General features: G+C 39.0%; 3 protein-coding genes across 7 annotated transcripts in view; 1 reads left to right on the plus strand and 2 right to left on the minus strand.

Annotated features, from left to right (window-relative positions):
- Pde9 (phosphodiesterase 9) overlaps positions 1–11977 on the minus strand; it is a 67190-nt gene extending 55213 nt beyond the window's left edge. For all 4 annotated transcript variants that reach the window (XM_066742899.1, XM_066742896.1, XM_066742895.1 and 1 more), the window contains exon 1: positions 11506–11977. The gene's annotated coding sequence lies outside the window, so the exon portion shown is untranslated. The remainder of the gene's footprint in view (positions 1–11505) is intronic.
- Positions 11978–15363: 3386 nt separating this feature from the next.
- On the minus strand, positions 15364–18073 carry Ada2a (Transcriptional adapter 2A). The gene is made up of 3 exons (XM_066743110.1): positions 17440–18073; positions 15739–17166; positions 15364–15504 (listed from the first exon to the last, which is right to left on the minus strand). The coding sequence occupies exons 1-2, from the start codon at positions 17501–17503 to the stop codon at positions 15794–15796; spliced, it is 1437 nt and encodes a 478-aa protein (XP_066599207.1). The 5' UTR covers positions 17504–18073; the 3' UTR covers positions 15364–15504; positions 15739–15793.
- A 184-nt stretch (positions 18074–18257) lies between these two features.
- On the plus strand, positions 18258–20291 carry Set (NAP domain-containing protein SET). 2 transcript variants are annotated; one of them, XM_066743111.1, is made up of 5 exons: positions 18258–18682; positions 19086–19275; positions 19380–19585; positions 19662–19932; positions 20011–20291. In XM_066743111.1, the coding sequence occupies exons 1-5, from the start codon at positions 18422–18424 to the stop codon at positions 20034–20036; spliced, it is 954 nt and encodes a 317-aa protein (XP_066599208.1). In that variant the 5' UTR covers positions 18258–18421; the 3' UTR covers positions 20037–20291. The 2 variants fall into 2 exon arrangements, with proteins under 2 accessions (XP_066599208.1, XP_066599209.1); XM_066743112.1 differs by having other exon boundaries at positions 18259–18682; positions 19389–19585.
- Positions 20292–20421: the final 130 nt, after the last annotated feature.

A 20421-nucleotide genomic window follows, 5' to 3' on the forward strand; every position in this document is an offset into this window, starting at 1 on the left:
ACAGCTCATCCATCCCTGCAAGAGCTTTTCGCATTTAACACGTCGACGAGACATTCGTCTCGTCTCGCGTCTCCTTCGACCAAGCGCAGCATTGTTTCCTAATGAATCCACATTCCTATATACAAAACACATTTCTGTTTGTCTCTCGGCTAATGGGATTAACTTGTATGTACAGGACAAACAGCTACTGCTTGTCCAGTTAAACAAACTTCTCGTGAGTAGGATATTTGAACGTTATCTCAACGTGTGCTCGTATACGTACGCTGTGCGCAGTAACACGGTAGATTTGCTTATTACCGGAGGCGTCGCGTCCCGTCCGTCGCGTCCTGCACCAGGAGGGAATCCGATGTACTTGCGAAATCACGAGGGACTGGCGTCTTCGTCGTCGTCGGCTCTTGAGCGCGCTTCGCAACGATCGATATACCTTATCCTTATATTCCTTACGCGCAGCTAAATAATATCTCTCCTCCAACACTTGACCGTGTTTCAAGCACAAATTATTGCTGCTGCTGCTGCTGCTTCGATAATTTCAATATCATAGAGACGAAGGAAAATCTCTCTCGCTCGTATCGCGACAGCGTCAAATGTTCAATTTTGCCTAAAACGGTGAAGCAGGATTATATAACAAACGCAATTAATGGCCCTATGAGAGATATACATATAATACTATAAGAATATTATGAAATAATCCAGAGACAATTTTCACCTGGTTTTATCTATAATTTCTTGCAGCTCATCGTTTATTTCTTCAACACGCTTGAGAAATCTTGCTACGACACATATCTTATAGTTTTTCCAACTTTTCTCTGTTGATGTTTCTTATCCGCAGAATTGCAACGCCGCGCAGCCCAAGCTCTAATTTAAAAAGAAAACCTTGCAAGTACATATGCATGTGTGTGACATTCATAGAGCAAATTCAACACGTCTCATTTAAAAGTTATTCTTATATAAATGAGGATTATTAGTGTCTAATTTGCCAAATAATACATCTCACTCCTACTTATTACTCTTACGCTCCACTATAGCTGCTATTTTTCTGTTTCTTAAGAAACCTTTGAAGAAAGTATATCAATGTTGCAACATCCGGTCTGTCGATTGAAATTGGATAAAGAGGACGTGTCATTGGAAGCTATAGGATGAGAAAGAAAGTTTGATGCTTGTCGCGTCTAGTGTATGTAGGAAGACTAGAGGATGATTCTCTTGGAGAAGAGTGAAATTATTGCGTTAGGAGATTTTCGAGAGATAATAAATTCAATTGGTCACATCGTAGACGGCCGAGAGAGCAGCTTCTTATATATATACTTCTTAGTTGACTATATCCTCCGCGCTCGAAATCTAACATTCTTAGCATGCATGTAGATCCAATAAAGAGCCCCGTTTGTCCATGTAAACTTTCCAAAGCAAATGTTGGCTGAATAAGCCAAAGCGAGTTATCAACAAATGTTGGCTGTTTCGACACGTTTAAGATGCAGCTGAACTCGTGGCAGAATTTAACCAAAGTCGGAGGTATCCAATTCGCCTGCAGGTACAAATCTCCAGAGAGACAAGCTGTGGTTACACGGGATCGATCATTCTGTACACTTACGGACCAAACAGAGACTACGGTATATATGTCTCCCTGTTATATTTAATTGCTTGTCCAGCATTATAACTTAACTCCCAATTAAGGAGCTTAACTAGTTTCTCTCTCTCTCTCTCTCTCTCTTTCACACAAAAAGAGGCGGATTGTTCGGGATTTATGATGAAACAACTATATATATATATATATATATATATTTGTATATAGCTACATAAGAGCTTCAATTTGTTGAATTTATATATGTATCTTATCAAGCTTGAGAAATTTTGTTTGTGCAAAATAATGATTTATAAGGGATCGCGAGATGCGAGGCGTTTCTTTAAAAGGTCCTTGGAAAAAATCCTACAAAATGGCTGCGGTTTTTTTAAAAATATTCCAGATTCATATGCCAGTTGAGCTTGGCAAAAATAAGTAACTTTTCCTTGCATAGCACATTGGCGTTTGTTAATGAACCAAGGAGATCCTAGTGATTCTATACATCTCGTCTACAACTGCATTCGTTTTGCTTGCAAGATTTTCCTCGAGGAAATGGCTCGTGTCTCAATCTGGTAAAAACTGATTATTTTATTTATTAAACAAAATTAGACTCTTGTCAATATAATCACAAAAGTCTTAAACATTTGACTAAAAACTCTATTTTTTTGAATCCTCAAAACTCCACACGATTATTTATAAGAATAGAGACTATATACAGTCAAGCTCACCCTAAGGTTTCACATTAAATTTCAAGCCAATGCAATGTGTGGCAGGGGAAGGAAAATCAACAACCATTCCTCGAGAAATACAAGCTTTACAATTTTTACATCTCACTAATCACGATTAAAATTGTTCGAGTCCGCTTTAATGAATTTCAATTTAATTTATTCATTTGCATTTAATTTCATTCGCAGGGCTTGTTTCGTCAACATTTAACTTGACCCAATTTTCTTATATATATATATATATATAATGAAAATAGAATCAGCGTTTCAATAAAATTTATTCGATGATATTCGAGCCGTTTGAAAAAATAATCCCGACGAAAGCTGAAATTTCTTTATTCTGGACAAATATTGCACGTACTGGTTAATTGTATATACGATAATAATTAACGAGCGAAGAAAAAAACGCGGATCCAACTATCGGCGGCCGGTCTCTATAATAACGCGTGACTCTCTCTCGCGCGTGTATTTTATTTTTGTTCCTGTAAGTATAGCTAGAGTAAATTTTGCAAATTGCACAGAATGGACCGAGATTTGGAGGGAAAGATTCAGTCGGCTAATTAATGTAATTATATAGTGATATACGAGGTGTGGTACGTGGATTAAGGAAAATAAGTTGTGAAAATCGAGTTGAAGCTGAAGTAATTGGATTTTCGCTTTAATGGGGTATATAAAGAGGGAGAGTGGGGGGGGGGGGGGGGGGGGGGGAGGAGGAGGAGAAAGAGTTTAGGTGTTGCATTACTGTGTGTTACAGAATCAATGAGGCGCCTTTACACGAGGCTTAACTGCGTGTTAGCGATAAAGGCCTCGATATCCCTCGTAGGTCAAGCGCACTCGGCATATAATGGGCAAAGATTAATTAATCGCTGCTGCTGTATTCATAGCGCGTCCTCGTTCCTTTTTTCTCACTCACGAACGCATCGTGCGCGCACACCGTCTTTCTTACTCCCTCCCCTCTCGTGCCTCGCGCTCCTTGTAATGCAAGAGAAAAAGAAATAAGATATACAAATAAACACGCGCTCACGCTCCGTAAGAAAGAGATACGTGCCAATGTGTGTGCAACAAATAGGCTTCGACTACGCGGAAAGCATCGCGAACAATCGATGAGCTTTTCTAGTAAATGAAAAATAACACTATCGAGAGAGAGAGAGAGAGAGAGAGAGAGAGAGCGACGGAGATGAAAGTAAAGGGAATATCAATTTAAACGGAATCACACTCGCGCATTTCGCGTCTCTCTCCCTCTATTTATAAACACCATCACGCTTGGTAAGAGAGATGTGCCAATATACATATAGATAAGTTCAAACTACGAAAAGCATGACGAAACAATTATTGGTGAATCTTTGGTGTAAAGTGAAGACTAATAGCAATTCAAAACAAAGTGGAGTAATAAAGTGATATTTATACTGCTGCACGTTGGACCTAGGGAAGAGGAGGTGAGAGTAAAATATATATATATATATATAGGAGAGAAGAGATTTTAAGAGCAATCAATAAAGAGCCAACAGCTGTATATTATTATTGTATAGGATTATATTGCAAATGTTTCAAATGTAAAGAGAGACGCGGCAGAAATAAAAATTGTTCGATAGATTGGGCGGTAAATGAAAAATTGAAGGTAAAAGAGGAGGGGGTCGTTGTTTAGTTTGGTTTAAAGAAGCATTGCGTCAGATTCTCTTTTACACGAGACGTCTAATAGGACAGCCGATATCGACCAATGAGAGAATAATATTTCGATGGCTGGCTTATAACGTGTTACGACGATATTACGTTTCTCGACTAGTTTAACAACCTACTTACTATATAGAATTTCCTATAAAATTACCGACTCGTGTTCTTCGTAATAGTTCATTTAAATTTTCTGCACGAAAGAGTCCGTGCAATTACTCGCTCTTTATAATTGACTTTTCTCTCTCCGCCTATAATCCAAATCTGAATTTTAGCATAAATTTGTCGCTATATGCTAAATCCATTAGTAGGAAGGATAACTGCTGGCCCTTGTACGCGTATATATATATATATATATATATATATATACCGTATCAGATATCCGAATCGTAAGAGAATTCTTTAATGAGACGGCAAACAACCATTTGGTCCATCTAAATTTAGTTGCTGCTGGGAATGATATTGACATTAAGCTATACGATATCATAGGACATAAATCAAAAGAAAAACAACAAAGAATCGAAGCTTGTTTTTCCTCAAACCGACAAAACGATGCTTATAAAAATACTTAATAAATTCCCAGACTTTTATTCCATTTTTATATATATCTGTTTGGTGGACGATACATACCTAATTATCTACGCAGCAATTTACAGCTTAAATGAGGCAGGAGGTTTACAATAGATACATGCAGATAAAAGCTGCCAAGGATTGCTTTAAATCTGACAAACATGTAGGAAAAGGATAATGTGCTTCGAAGTACCGCGTATATAGATGGAATGTGTCCGGCGTGATTCGCGTGGGCCAAAGGGAAAATAAAGTATCAAAGGGCATAAAGCCATCGGCACGCTACTATAACGCTCTACGTATATTTCCCCTTCCTTTTTTGCCTCTTCGAGATACTCCCAAAGGATCTTCAAGAGGGAGACGAAACGCGAATCTACTTTTTCCATAGACCTACTCCAATTCTCTCTCTCTCTCTCTGATATACGTAATATAAAAGCTTGCGTGGAAACTTATTGTCACTATGGATCTATACAGAAATATCGCGTAAAGCAACTTCACTCTAGTATAACCATGCAAAAGGTACATAATTTTCATGAAGAATTACATCTATATCTGTATAAAGACGACGGACAATTGGAATTGAGGTGACGTACCTATATATCTATATATGTATACAAATATATAGGCTTTGTACGATGATAAGATTATTGAATACGCGCGCGCTGCGTATAAGATCAGTCATCCGGTTTCTTTCACTCGCTCGCAGCCGTGATCGGCTTTTCTCAGTGCAGCAAGCTGTTTGTTTTCTTAGCGCGAGCCACAAATTTCACATTTATCTCCCATTGATATTATTACACGCTATATGAAACTATTTATTTTTTCATTCGTGTGTAGATTACATCTTCCGGTTAGAATGTGCAAAATTCGTGCAAGTCATAAATGAAAAGATACGCGGGTCTCAAGTTGAAAATAGTAGTAGGAGCCTAGCTGATATCGCGCGTGCGCACGCACTCTCATCCCCTCTTCATTTATATATATATATATATATATTTATTTATATAGATAACAATTGATCAATTTCAAGCAAGCACGGCTGTGCACTTCTGACAGTGAGAAAAGAAAAGTTGAGTAAGATTTAAACCAAGGAACGCGTATGCCTCTATCGAGCAAGAGATATACCTTCTCTATACACATACACGCGCGAATACAATAAATAATTATTAGATTCGCGTATATATATATATACGCGAGCGAAAGAGCGAAAAAATCAAATTGACGAAATGGGTTAGACGTATATAGCGACTGTAGTCGAGATGAGACACAAGGTGTTTTCATACATTATCAATTGGATATTGCTCAACTCATCTTTTATATAGTTTCCTCTTCGTAATCTAATCTTTTAGCTTGCAAGTTGTGCTCGCGCACCAACGGAATTTATGAAATCAATTAGCACCGCGGGGCACGTAGAAAAAAATAGCCCGATATTGTAAAGTACTCCAGAACAAAGAAGAGATATAGTCCAAGAAAATCTAAAACACATCCACAAGACCCGCGCGCGCGCGCGCGCACGTGCTTATCTATTAATAGAAGGGTCTCTGAAAAACATATTTATGTAAGAATAATCTAGAAGACTGGCGGATAGTCCCAATATTCACATTGGAAAAAAGACTCGCTGCTTTTTTATAGGTATATAAACTATTCTTGAAAATTTCCCCCAAGAAATTTTTCTTGTACAATAATATATATATTGATGTTTCAGAGGAAGAGCCGACGCGAAGCACAAAACTCTCTTGATTAATAATTACAAGAAATATATAACTATAATGAGAAGCATACGAGCACGTGTTTCGCTGTAAGAAAGGTAAAATACTTTCGATCGTCCGTATGGCTATAGGGAAGGAAAGCGAGACAGACACGTGTTGCAATTGCACTCGTAAAGATGAAAGAAATAAAAACAGTTGTACACCGCGGCGCGGATATAAGAAGATCGCGAAGAGGATAGCAACTTTTTCTCCGATCGATAATGAATTTCCCATATACTAATTGGGATAAAATCAAAGGATTTTCATCGAAACGTGCGCGCGCGTAGTTCGAGCGGAGGCGAGATCTCGCGTTCGACTAAACTGGTTTATTTGTCGGCTATAGGGAACGCGCGACGGGCAACGACGGCAAACGGCAACACAGCTGCCGCAGAATCAGAAAGTCAAGGTTTTCGGCTTGTCAATGGAGTGTGCCTGGAATGCACTAAGAACAAACTAAGCCTCCGCTCGCGCGGCCAGTGAATTCTCCCTGCTCTCGTATCGCTCGCACACACACACACACACACACACACATCCTAATTAAATAATTCTCTCTCACCATTCACACACACGAGTACACGAGAAATATCTCTCTCTCTCTCTCGATCCTCCTGTCAACCCCCCCCCCCGCTCCTATAACATGCATGTATATATCTTACCGAAAACAGCAATGACAATAACCGTTGCTGCAATGTGAAAAACCTCTTTCTGTTATGTTATTATACTATTACAATTATAATTGATATATTATTTCGTCAATCACGATCGCGTTCAATTGGAACCATTTAATGCCATATATATATATATATATGTGAATTATTTGGATTTGCGAACAATGACGATATACGCTATAGAAGAAAAAATTCCTTTCTTTCCATCGACATTAATTTATGCCTTTGCCGCTTCTCCAAAGCGATGAATAAACAAGTAGCATTTTATATGTATACATGTATTCCATCTATATATACATAGCTATTTGCATGAGGAATTTTTTATGAAAATTTTCTGCTGTTTCATAATCCAAGTGTGTGCATGCGGCGGCGAAAAATTCGAAAACCTGCTCTTTTAAAACTTTCCTCTCTTTTTTAATATTTTTGTATCTGAAAGAAAGATGCAGGCAAGTTTGCGCTAAAGACGATCAATAACATATACATAATTATATTTGATATTATCTTCGCATATGGATTTGATGAATCTCGTTATAGGAGCTATATAACATATAGTGTAGATCGCGCGCAGGATGAGAAGGAGAGAATCTCTGGAGATATTTCAAGAGTCGCGATGAATTTTAATCTCCTGTTTGAAATTTGCTTTTACTTAACTTTAAATAAAAGCCATTTTCCAAGCCAGGGGATTTAAAGGTTTGCGTATACCTCGGAAAGAAATTGTATTGAATTTGTGCACTCGCTCGTCTCTTCTATTCTCTCTTCTTGTGTGCATGCAGTGTGTGAATAGCGAGACACGCGTAAGATAACCCGCGTAACCGTGACCGATCAGTTTGCGAGATACAATTTTATTGTCGCTGCAATTCAATCTTGCTGTTTGTGAAAAATTCCTAGCAAAACCGAGGTACGTATAACGTTTTTTTCTAGTGCTGCTGCACCGCGCCGCAAAAGCACAATATGTATATGGTATAGTATATGTACGACTCGTGTTACTTTACTCTATATAGGTATACGTGTGTATATAACAATTTTAATCAAATTTTCAATCACTCATTTCCTATCGGTTTTTTAAACTTTAACCCTTTGTATGGTATTTATATATATAAAACAAACACGTCATTTCTCGTCGGTTTTCGAGGCCATTTATTTTTCTATGTAAACCTTTTTTGAACAAAATTTTAAACGGCACCTTCTCTCGACAGTTGAAAACTTTCTCTCTCTCTCTCTCTCTCTCTCCCCCCCCCCCCCCCCCCCCCCTCCACATGCACACAGGTACATTTCTCAAAACTATATACTTATCTTCCAAATGTCCCTCAAAAGTCATAGCTTTAATAACTATTTTTTCGAGGAAGGGGAATTGATACTTAAGGTGAGAAAAAAACGTCGTAGGACAATCGCTCCAACGTGAAACAGGCCCATTAAGATTTACTATTTTAAAATTATATGCGGGATTTTTTATCAAAAATCATTCTCCAAATATCAAGCAAGGTCAAAACATATACGTATAATATATAATATTTTAAAAAACCTGTATTTTTCTCGCTCACGGTGTATATATATATATATATATGTTTATAACACAATGCTAGTTTAACCATGTTTAAGAAATACTATTTCTGGTACACAGTTCGTGTAAAGAAAGAAGAAGAAGAAGAAGTTTGGTACTATATATATATATGTTGGCGTTGGAGAAAACCCCTATAGCTGTAGATGCCGAGTAAAAAGAGCAGTTAAATTCCAGACGGCATGGATGACACTTCCGTTAATCTAATAAATAGCCTGGTGTCCGATATTACAGGGCAAGGGGGAGGGGCGACTCGTCGCGATAAATTTAATCGCTAGCTAATTTATCTGCAAATCCATTTGTAAACGCGCCATATACCACTTATAGTTACTTTATGTATGCTATTATTAAAGCAAGATTATTTTCTCACTCTTTTCTAAATGATTTTAACGCTTTAGGGAAAACATAAGGGCGGTGCAAGGTCAGACTTTGTCTCCCTCTCTCTCTCTCTCTCTCTCTCTCTCTCTCCTCGAATGTTATTTGCATGACAATAACATTGTGCACTCTAGTAAATAACAAATAAGAAACGATATATGCTACTCCTTGATAAATATCTTCTATCGGCAATGTACGACTGACTAAGCGAAAAACACCAGCGAATAAGCAAGAAGATACGAATGCAAATTTCTAGAAATTATCCAACAATCATTGCAATTAATTATTCACACACGCGATAATAATTTTGTTGTTTTAAAATTAATTTATTTAGAGGAAACTAACATTTTTTCTTACGATTGAGAAAAGCTCGACGTTTCTTTAGAAGCAGAGTCATGCACCTCCCACCCAAAAGATAAAGAGGATTTCAAGAAAATTGCTCGTCCAGAGTGTAAGAAAAATTTTAGAGAGAGAGAGAGAGAGAGAGATATTATGGAAAAACTTCCTCTCTTCCATCAAGGTGAAAAGATGTTTTTTTCTTAAAGCCAATGACGTCACGCATAATTTATGTGATTTTCATTCAGCGTTAGTCGATTATTGAAATAGTATTCCCTAGGTTAGTGCGACAATGCCAAATATAGGTCATTTTCATTCATAAACTCTATGTAACTCTATATACGAATGCAACTTTACATTTCGGACCTTTATTACTCTCTCGCGCTTGAATTATACTCTCACACACACGCACAACAATTGGAAGAAAAAACCAAGAGTACGCGTGCGCGCTCTTACTTGACGCATAAATATTAATACCGCGAGATGATGCATCCCTTTAACGACGATTAATCCCTGCCGGCACTCCTCGTTGAAAATTTTACATAAACCCAGTTTTCAAGTAATCGCTTGCACGAAAAGTCCAAGTTATCCTACATTTCCTCTTCCTCGCTCCGACCGGAGGGTACTATCACTCGCGAGATGCGTCGCTCCTGCAGGCTTTCTCTCGCAACCCTTAGCCATCAAACTTTTCCACGGAAGGATTTACCGGGAGCATACCATATTTTTCCAAAAGTAGGTACTGAATCGTTGGAGCAACAGCGATCGAATTAGCAGCTATAGTAATCACAGTATTGGAGAAGAATCAATGTGACATTCATGCATGTGCAGAGGAACGTTAATCGTGCACTATTATGGAAAGGAAGAGAAAAGCAAGCAATTATTTATATGTGTATAAATCACGTCGTTATTATTTCATTATTATACAAGAGAGAGAGAGAGAGATACACTTGTTTTTGAAAATAAATGTAAAATAGCCAAGACGATAAATATCGGTGCGTACATTAATGCGATGAAGGAATGACAAAATTCACGAGCGATAGATCTTTCGGGGTTACGGTTCAACGGATTTCTTGCAATAAGCGAGAAAGAATAAACGAATAAATGTTCCAGGCCGCCGCGCGATATTTTTGCCCTCGAGTTCTTCCTCCCCCCCCCCCCCCCCCTCTCTCTCTCTCTCTGCTAATGTAGGTGAATTGACAAGTGTACGCATGCGCATGGTATACTGCTCGGGACTCGGGACCGGGACTCGGCCGGCACCTAGCTCCACCGGCTCTACCGTCCACCACGACACCGTCGTGCCTGTCGTGTCGTGTCGTGTCGTGTGTCTCTCACACATTGCGGGATCGGACGGACGGGACCTCGGAGAGGGAGGAGGAGGAGGAGGAGAGGTGGAGGTGCTTGCTTGCTCCCTCCTCCTCCCCCCCCCCCTCCCCTCCCACAACGCACTCGCGCTCGGATCTCCAGGATCCGATCCGATCCGATCGACCAGCAGCAGCAGGCAGACACTGACCCCGCGAGATGACGCCGTCGCTCTCGCCTCGAAAACCTCCCGTACGAACGAGAGAGAGAGAGAGAGAGAGAGAGAGAGAGAGAGAGAGAGAGAGAGAGAGAGACACGTCCGGGGAAAAAATTACTCGAGGAACGCGATCGAAATAATGGAAAAGCAGTGCCCAACGAGAGGCCGAGACCAGGCGACGCTAAGCGACACTATGAACGATCCTTCAAAGCCAGTAACCACAAGACTTTCAGCTTTAACCGACCTCCCACTGAAACGTACGTGTGAAATGAGTAATGAAAGTGAGAAATGTCGATAGCTCCAAATGTTGTCGTGTCCACAAATGAAAAGTAACGATAAGAGAAGAAAAACAAGGAGGATACTCTTATATGAGACTGTTTATGAAGAAAGTTGAGGGAGAGAGAGAGAGAGAGAGAGAGAGAGAGAGAAGGAGGGAAAATCGTGAGTGAGTTAGGTCAGTTAAAAAAAGTTATAAAAGAGCTGGTCTAGGCTGCACGGTGAGTGAAAAGTAAGAAAGAAGGAACATTGCGTGCGTGTGTATATGTGTGTGTTTGTTAACAGCTAGGGGAAGATTAAAGGAGAATTATTAAAAGGATCTAAATATCAACGAGATACGCGGGCTGGAAAATTACAAGATAATGGAAAATCAATGAAGAACGTACTCTCCTTATTATCTCTTGTCATTCACGAAAGCATCTATAAAGATACGTATAACAGCAAAAAAGTAGGCTATAATAATGAATAATTGTAATAACAAGGAAAACTTGATGAAACGAGAAAAATATAGATACTTACATGTGAGAGAAAGAAAGATAAGACAAGACGTAACGAGTGAAGATAATCACAGTGAGCCACATAATTCACAGTTTATGTTTTCACTTTGTTGCTGGAGCAAGTTCGTCGAACTTTGAATTTGTTTCTTAATTGGAGCAACGAACAATACGGTTTGGCGTATCTCTCATTCTCTATTTAGCGAAAAATTCATTGGACCAAGAAACTATCTACTATTTTCACATCGTTTCCGTAATCGGAGAGGCTTAATGTGGATGAAGCCGCGGCATAAGTAGATAATATGCGGAGCGGAGGTTCGCTCGAGCGAAAGCCAACACAGAGGAGCGTTGATCGCGCGGTAGCTTACAGTAAACTGAATATATTTCGAGCGTTCGCGCTCGTCGGAGGCGTCGCAGGCCGCAGCCCGCAGGCGGCAGGACTCGCGCAGCCGGTGATTTTCGCTTTCGACCAACTTCGGCTCTCATCGGCCTGATCGGTCGGATGCGCCGACTCTGATTCTTTCTTACCAGCCAGCCAGCCAACCAAACGTACACACAAGCGGCAACACACGGGCGGGACGGACGGGTGGAGTGGTGGTGGAGAAAACGCGTTGTGTTGGTCGCTCTGCCTCTCTTGCTTGGTCTGCGAACTGGTGGCATGGCATGGCACACACAGTGTGCCTGCTCGCTGCGCATCGTCCTGTTAGCAATGTTGACGCGAGCGACCAAGACCAACCAAATGCGATAGATCGGTCAGTCAATTTGAAATTACTCGCGACCCCTCACCTCGCGCTCGGTGCACGTGCATCAATCTTCCAGCCAGCCGTTCGTTTCAAAACACTCCAACTTTTTCGACTTTCCAATAAACGCGAGAGTCAGCCTCTTCCGAAACTATCCTGCACACATCTCCCATACACATGTATATATTCTGTCACGGTAATATTACAGAACCGTCCTCACCGTCGGATAAAGCTATAGGTCTCGTGACAGCAAACCCTCTCTGCCCCCTTATGTATAGCTACAATTATATAATAGACTCGCGCCTGAAAAGAATCTCCTAAGCTGCTTCCTGTGCAATTTCTGGCTTAGATATTGCATCGTTGACTTTAAAGAAGGTTTGGCTATCGTACGCATTGTTTCGAATATAAATGGTGAGAAAGCTTTGCAATCTTCCTCGTCTTGGAATGAAATTGCTTTTAGCCCCATTCGATTGGCCCAAGAAAGCATACTGTTATGCTAGATAAGAACCGCCCTTCCTTTCAGCTGCATGCAGTCGAGCTATTCACCCAAATAGATTGAGAACCAATAAAGCCTTGCACCTCTTGACGTTGGTGTTGGCGTAGGCGTTGTCGTTGTCGTTGTCGTTGTCGTTGTCGTCTCACCATCCGGAGAAACTTGCTGTTATTCTTCTCTTCTTCGACACCCCGAGCCCCATCGTTAAACGCACTTTTTACCATCTTCCCACGATTCATCTAATTTTCATCATTTCCGATATATGTATATGTATAATAGTTGCTTATATATATATATATATATCATTGATTCGTGATAAGCATTCGTGTGGCACGGATGTGGCGCGCGTCCATCTCGTTCCGTCTCCGTCAGAATTTCAGTCTGGCGAGTCACGCGAAACGTTTTAATTGGCACTATCCCGCAAAACGTCACATGCTCGCAAGTGCCGAGGCGAACGTTCGCTCGCTAGCTAGCCAGTATATATTCATAGTCCGCCAATCACTTTCCCGCTCCACAACTCCAACTCCAACTCCAACTCGCGAACCCGTTTACCATACTTACAAAACTGCCACGGCATTGATCCCGTTTCGGATCGATCCATCACTCGCGTATTGGCTGAATTTTCCAAAAGCTTCCTTTCTCCATCAATCACCTGCGTACATACAGCAATTGATGCATGTAGAGCATTCTGTCGATACACAAGTAATTATCGATATATAAAGCGCACTAAATCTCACCAGGCTGCACGTGTCTTTGTGCGTGTGCAAGATAGTGTCAGAAACGTTCCTAAAACGTTCCAGGACTAAATTTGGTACGCGCTGCCACCGCGTTGCCACGTTCTCTCAATCTTCCAAGCGCTATATATATTTGCTATATACGCGTATATACGATAAAAAGAAATTACATAGGAGACGTTTGGTTCGTTCGCGCCCGTCTCGCCGCACATCTATTTATAGGGAAAATTTTTAAAATCCAATTTATGGAATAAAAAAGGGTCGACGCGCGGTCGACCAGGAGGAACGCGAAAACGAGAGCGAAATAAAGAAAAATGAATAAGGAGCGAGAAAATATTGAGATTTTTATTCTACTCAGCCGCATAAGCCTAGTAATTTGCTACAGACTAAAGAAAAAGTAAGAGCAATCGTATAGCAACAACAGCCGCACATTACGGCTTGTATATGCAGCTGGCTCTATACACGCGAGAATGACTTCTCGCGCCGCCACTCATTATCGTCCCATCAGCTTCGCTACGGGCCCACTTTACCTGCTTCGCTCGCTGCTTTCCTTTTTATCGTATTCTTCTTCATTGACCCCCTTATTTCTTCTTACTTTTCAATACTTCTTTACATTTATGCGTGTATATACCGTAATATACGAGTACTGAATAATAGTACGTATCTATACGATACCACGAATTATCATTGTGCTTTGCTCGTAATATCCCAACATAATTCTACAGAGTATTCCTTCTTTCTCATCCACCTATATCTCATTTAACCCTTATTTTCTCCGATTCATTTTCTCAAAAAGTCACCCTTACATCCATACCAACAAAAAATAAATCAACTACTCGAAAACATTATTAAAATCACTCATTCGCAACCACCCCATTTTACAATTTAAAAATATACTCGATCAGATGCTAGTCAAAATCATGCCAATCCATGATTCATTCGACAAAACCAATCTTCTGCTTACGGCGGTCCAACTTGCTGTGTATAGAGACAGTGCCTCGACGCGGCGCGGAAAAGACGTCTAGCTCTTTGACTACTTCCATATGTACTTCCCGTCGAGATCCAACCAATTCTTTTGATACCTTACGTGACCAAAAGTCATCTATAAATTGTCCATTGCGTCACGTGCTTTCTTCCATATATAACTCATGTTACTGTCAATCGATTAATAAACAGCCATTAATTCAAGTCTACAAACATTACGCGGATAATTTTTAAATAAATAATATAATTTATTCCAATTTTATACAGACTCTGTAAATCTTTTAATTAATCCTCCTTTCAACGATTCTTCTTTAAAAGGTACACACAGAGAAAAATAAAATACAACTTTCTACTATATTTTATAGTAACTTTAGGACACATCAAGGATTCCGGTAATAATTCATATACAGTACAGTACCGTACACAATAATTACAGGAAAATTTACGAGTGTCTAGTAAAATGTAGTTTATTCGTCTTATAATAATTATCACAATTCTCCATGTGCCCTAAAGTTACCATCATAAAATATAGTAGAAAGTGCTATTCATTTTTCTCCGTATATTCGGGTCTTAAAATTAAAATGTATGCTATAAAAGTAGAAAAGTATGACAAAATAAATTTTCTTAGTACTGCAATGATCTCTTGGTTTGTATGTCGTCCAATATTGTTCTGAGTTCTTCATCCTCCAGTCGACCTTCTAAACTTGGAATTAAAGCTTTTGCTTCCTCGGGAGTTTCCGGGCAGAGATTGGCTAATGATGCAAGCTCAAATTTGTGCAATTTCTTCTGCATTAATAAGCTATAAGATAAATATTAATCATATGAATATAAAGCTCGTACATTTTAAATGCTTATACAACAACTACATTAGATCGTTTACTTGAATGCGTACTTTCGAACAGCTGCTATCGTTTCCTTATTCTTAAATCTTCGGAAACGATTCGTGTACGTTAAAGTTTTCATGAAAACTTCAGAAAACTCTTGCTCCTCTTCCGCTGACTCGTTTTGTGCTTTCCTATGCTCCAGCAACATGGAAACTTCTGATATCAACAGCGTATCTGCATTCTCGAATTCTAAGCAAATTATTCTTACATCAAATCTATGCATAAATGATTTACAAAGTATCTTAACATTTAATAATATTATCGCTACTTTTTTATCAAAGTTGAACTCTATCAATTTAGTTTCTAATATAAGTTTTTGTAATATTTCTAAAAATTATCCTAATAATTAATATATTCGCACACAATATATTCGCATCGGTCTATAGAGAGTTTTCAGTTTCAAAATATCATAATGTTGTTTACCAATCGCGCAAACAATCGTTTCCATACACCTTGTAACACTGAAATGTGCCTCAACTTATTGAGGTTTATTAATGTATCCATGCTCTGATAAAAAATCATAAATTTTTCTTGTTTTATTAACATCAATTTTCAATAACACTCGAGCTTGGGCCAATCTCAAGCTTCCACTTTTCTTATTCTCAGAAATAAGGATATGCTTAAAGTCCAGATAGCTGGCAGGTATAATTCTTGTTACGGAGCAAAGCTCTTTTTCTTCGGCAGTAAGCTTCTCATATCCAGGTAGACCTTTTATCACTAGCGGGGGAGCAGCTTTTCTTTGATTTATGGCAACTATTGGCATGCTACAATTACTTGCACAGCTTGGTAAAATGCCCCTCCAACTGTATTCTGGATTGTTTAAATATTGCTTCCTTTCACGTTCATTCTCTTGCCTTAATTTTGTTAATGCTTGAAACATCCTAACATTGTGAAATCTTTTCAAGCCATTAATGCGAAATTCAAGTAGTTTATTAATATAATTTTTAAGCTCTCCTGCATGATGAAGCCCTTCCATTAAGTAATCAAAATCCATTCCATTGACAAGCTGCATAAATACTAACAGTCTCTCGGAAAATACTCTTGAAATTGTTGATTCGTATCGTTGTATCCATGACATAGTCCTTCTAATTGCTATCAAGCCGTGACTACGAATTATCTTTCTTCTCCTTGCACGCTCTCTCAATCTATTGTTGTATACTTTAACAATAGTTGCTTGCAATTCAGTTCCTAACTTAAAATCTGGATCCACAGGATCAAATTCATCGTATTTCAAATTTGAAACAAGTAGTTCTGCATGATTATCAAAATTTATTTCAAAATCAGATCTTGCTGCATTATACCCTGCTAGTAACCTGGAATTTACTGTGTTTGTAGAAAATCTTGGAGGCTCTTCTAGATCTTGTATTTTAAATAAATAAGGGATTGGTTCAGAGCCAAATAAGCTGGCTCTAGTCTCTTTGATTTTTGGCAATCCGGGTAAACTCTGGTTATCAATATAATACTGTAAATAATGTAACTTGCATTCCTCCATAGATTTTCCTTCTATCCTTTTTGCCACATCTATCCAATTACCAAACCCACAATCCTGGATAACCTTTAACAGCTCTAACTCTTGTCTAGCCGTCCAACCACTTCCATCGATCAGAGGAAATTCATTTTTAACAATAACATAGTCGTGGCTATTTTTATGCACGTCCTTTTCACATCCATTTGCAAAACAGGGAGGACAAATATCTACTCCCGTGCAAATTGCGCAATGCACATAAGGTTCTTTCAATTCAGTTTTGCATACAAAACATGTAGAGTCTGAAGTAAGGATTTCCTCCTTTAAGACTGACACCTCGAGCTCTACTTCATGTCCAAACTTGTCCATTCTACTCGATGGGCAGTCTGAAAGTATAAAATCATTACTTTAGACTTTGTGACCTTATTTTTTCATACCATTAAATACCATACTGAGGCCAACACAGTTTAGAGATAAATAATATTTACATAGAAATAAATTTTGCCTTAATAATATAGCATTCCAGTCCCCCGCCCTTAAGCCCCTCTCTCGCCAAGACTGAAGACAAAGTGTTAATTCCACACACACAAATTAAGGTTGTCCAAACTGTATTTACTTGTAAACAATATTGGTGTACACAGCAATAAACAATGCCATACCTTTTGGAAACTGCAAATCAGCGGCATCTTCTTCTATCATATCCAAGGTCGCCAAGTCCGCCATCTTCAGCAGTGCTACTACTGTACTAAGCTGTAAATAGGGTAGAGAGTTCCAGTTCCAGAGTACTCGCAGTCATTCATTTAGCAGAGCACGGTGAGAAGATTGAAAAGGCCACCAATCACCATCTTGATTTCTCACCGGCATGTATGGCGTCCTCTCGATGTATTTAGGAACCGCGTTTTAGGGTTGTTCATCATATGGCTGCGTGTAGGCATTACGTATCATGATTGTGTTCAAATTGATTCAATTGACCAATCATGATACAGCGCTACCTTAGCGCTAAGGATTTGGAACGTGGACATTATTTCTTGTGTAATTCAAGAAAGAAGCCTTCGAACCGTTCAAAGTAAGAAATCTTTAATTCTGAATAAAGTTTTAATTAATGGTTAGTTGAACAATTCTATAAAAATTTTATTCCTAATATTATTTATATACCTTTAAGCATGAGTCAACCGAAGACCTTTTATACAGTTTTGTGTGTAATATATGTAATGTATGTACGTGTTTTGCATTGATCGAGGTAATGAATCGTAATAACAGTAATGAGTATTAAATTAGTATAACGAGTAAAGATTTGCTGAGAGAGAGAGAGTTTTATGAACACCAAACCAATTGGAATCAACGCACCCTTGGGGAGGGCACCCTAAATATATTTCGGACAATTTTGCACCCCGTTTCCCGTTCTTCATTGAAGAATCTTCTGCGTTAAAAAGTTTTGTTTATGGTATACGAGATCTTTGATAATAAAAAGGGCGGCTGGTCCAGGTGGAGGAACGCGGGTTAAACGGGAAATAAACAAGCAAAGAGAGAGAGAGAGAGAGAGAGAGAGAGAAGGGAAGAAAGACAGAAAGCAGAGTGAGTGAGGGGGGAATTGAAGAAAAAAAAGGAAGAGTGAGAGCTGAGAAAGGTGCACGTTCGACAATGGCTTCGCCTAATAAAAAGGCCAAGGAACACGAAGATCCTGGATCCGGAGAAGCGACAGAATCTACCAGAGATTTCGATATTGAAATTCAAAAGACTCTCGAGGAGATTGACGGCTGTCAGAATCAAATCGACGGTTTAAACGAGAAAGCTAGCGATGAGATTCTAGAAGTTGAAAAAAAGTATAATAAGCTGCGCAAGCCCTACTTCCAAAAGCGTAACGAGATTATCAAGAGGATACCGAATTTCTGGGTAACCGCTGTATCCTTTTCATCATACTGCGATCTTTTAAACGACAATCCCGTATCACGGCAAGAATTTGACGTTTCCCGGCTATGCCGGCGTCCACCGGTGCACGCCGCCATCTTCGTTACTTATATCTATATTTTGCACATAACCGTATATTGTTAAACTTTTTATCATCTTAACTTAAATCCCTTATTCATAGTAACTGAACCTAAATTATATCTCTCCATTATCATAAATCCTATTTTCCCTCTCCTCCAACTACAGCTACAAACTTAATGCATTTAATTTTCATCTCATCTTTTTATGCTTTTCCTTTTCGATTCTATTTCTCCTTTGTTTAGAATTTAGGTACCTTATAATGTCAAATATCATATATGCTTCCTTTTTCGAAAAGTTTTTCTTAACATGTACTTAGTTTGTTAATAATAAGGAAATAGCTGAAATACTGGAGGAGGATGAAGAGGACGCTCTTCGGTACCTAAATAAATTGGAGGTTGAGGAGTTCGAGGACATTAAATCTGGTTATAGAATCAATTTTCACTTTGAAGAGAATCCTTACTTTGAGAATAAAACTCTTACGAAAGAGTTTCATCTAGGTTCTTCCGGTGAGTCATTATTTTATGTAATTTTGCATTTGATATATCTTTTTAGCAAATTGTGTGTAAGTACACAAAACCTCGGTTCCAATGAATCTCCTGCTGTTTCGCAGGAGATCCAGCATCTCAAAGCACAGCTATACGTTGGAAAGATGGTGGGGATTTAACAAAAAGATCAAAGTCTAAAACACCACTTAAAGGACGTAAACGGGGTCTTAAGCATAGGTCATTTTTTGATTGGTTTACGGATCATGGAGACCCCAGTTCCGATGATATAGCCGAGCTAATCAAAGATGATATGTGGCCCAATCCATTACAGGTAAGAAATAGTCAAAACGAGAAGTATATGGCTCTTTTTAAATATTAATGGATTAAAAATGAATCTGGCATTCTAGTATTACTTGGCACCAGACATGGACGTTGAGAATGGAATTGAGGGTATAGAAGGTATCGAAGTTGATGGGGAGGAGCTGGATGAGACAGACGAAGAAGACGACGAAGATGTGGCAGGCGAGGAGGGTGACGAAGGAGGAGAAGGAGAGGAAGGTGATGATAGCATAGTCGTCGTCGAGGATAGTGTGGATGATGAAGATGAAGAAGAGGAGGAGGCTGTGAACGATGAAGAAGATGGAGGAGGCGAGGAGGATGATCTGTTAGTAGACGAAGGTAATTGTCGCGAATTAGTATTTTCTTTTTTATTAAAATCTTGGCAAACAATTATAATTTTCAATATGATTATTTTAGATGCCGATGGCGAGGAGCCCGAATAGAATTTTTTAATTGATTTTAATGCACGAGTCAATCATGAGTCATTCAAAAGTATTCTCTGATCGTGGTACTACGACAGAAATATCTTTTATCGAACGGAAAATAATCGCCATCAATTTTACATATAAGATTTATTACGATGAGAATGTTGAGCGAAAGACACTCTCCCATACATTTTGTAATTTAAAAATTTTGTTAAGAGCCTGTGTATAGAAATACAACATTTGCTATAATGCGTCAAATGATGCATAATTCATGATAAACGACTTGGCCTTTTCTCTTTTCCATTTTCTGTACTCTATTTATTACACCAATGTTTCGTTCGATTTGTTTGCTTGGAAAAATCCACGCGATCTTCAACCCATTTAGTGTTTGAAACAGTTGCTC

Source organism: Prorops nasuta, unplaced genomic scaffold (genome assembly GCF_024137725.1).
Source record: "Prorops nasuta isolate Cenicafe-Biocafe unplaced genomic scaffold, Cenicafe_Pnas_1.2 PNAS00032, whole genome shotgun sequence".
In the NCBI taxonomy this organism is placed as follows: Eukaryota; Metazoa; Arthropoda; class Insecta; order Hymenoptera; family Bethylidae; genus Prorops; species Prorops nasuta.

Excerpts from the sequence above, each read along its gene's own strand:
- Ada2a (XM_066743110.1), bottom strand. The coding sequence starts at position 17,503 with ATGGCGGACTTGGCGACCTTGGATATGATAGAAGAAGATGCCGCTGAT. Across the intron at positions 17,167-17,439 it reads TGATTTGCAGTTTCCAAAAG|ACTGCCCATCGAGTAGAATG; the intron begins GTATGGCATTGT and ends TTATACTTTCAG.
- Set (XM_066743111.1), top strand. The coding sequence starts at position 18,422 with ATGGCTTCGCCTAATAAAAAGGCCAAGGAACACGAAGATCCTGGATCC. Across the intron at positions 18,683-19,085 it reads CGAATTTCTGGGTAACCGCT|TTTGTTAATAATAAGGAAAT; the intron begins GTATCCTTTTCA and ends ACATGTACTTAG. Across the intron at positions 19,276-19,379 it reads GTTTCATCTAGGTTCTTCCG|GAGATCCAGCATCTCAAAGC; the intron begins GTGAGTCATTAT and ends GCTGTTTCGCAG.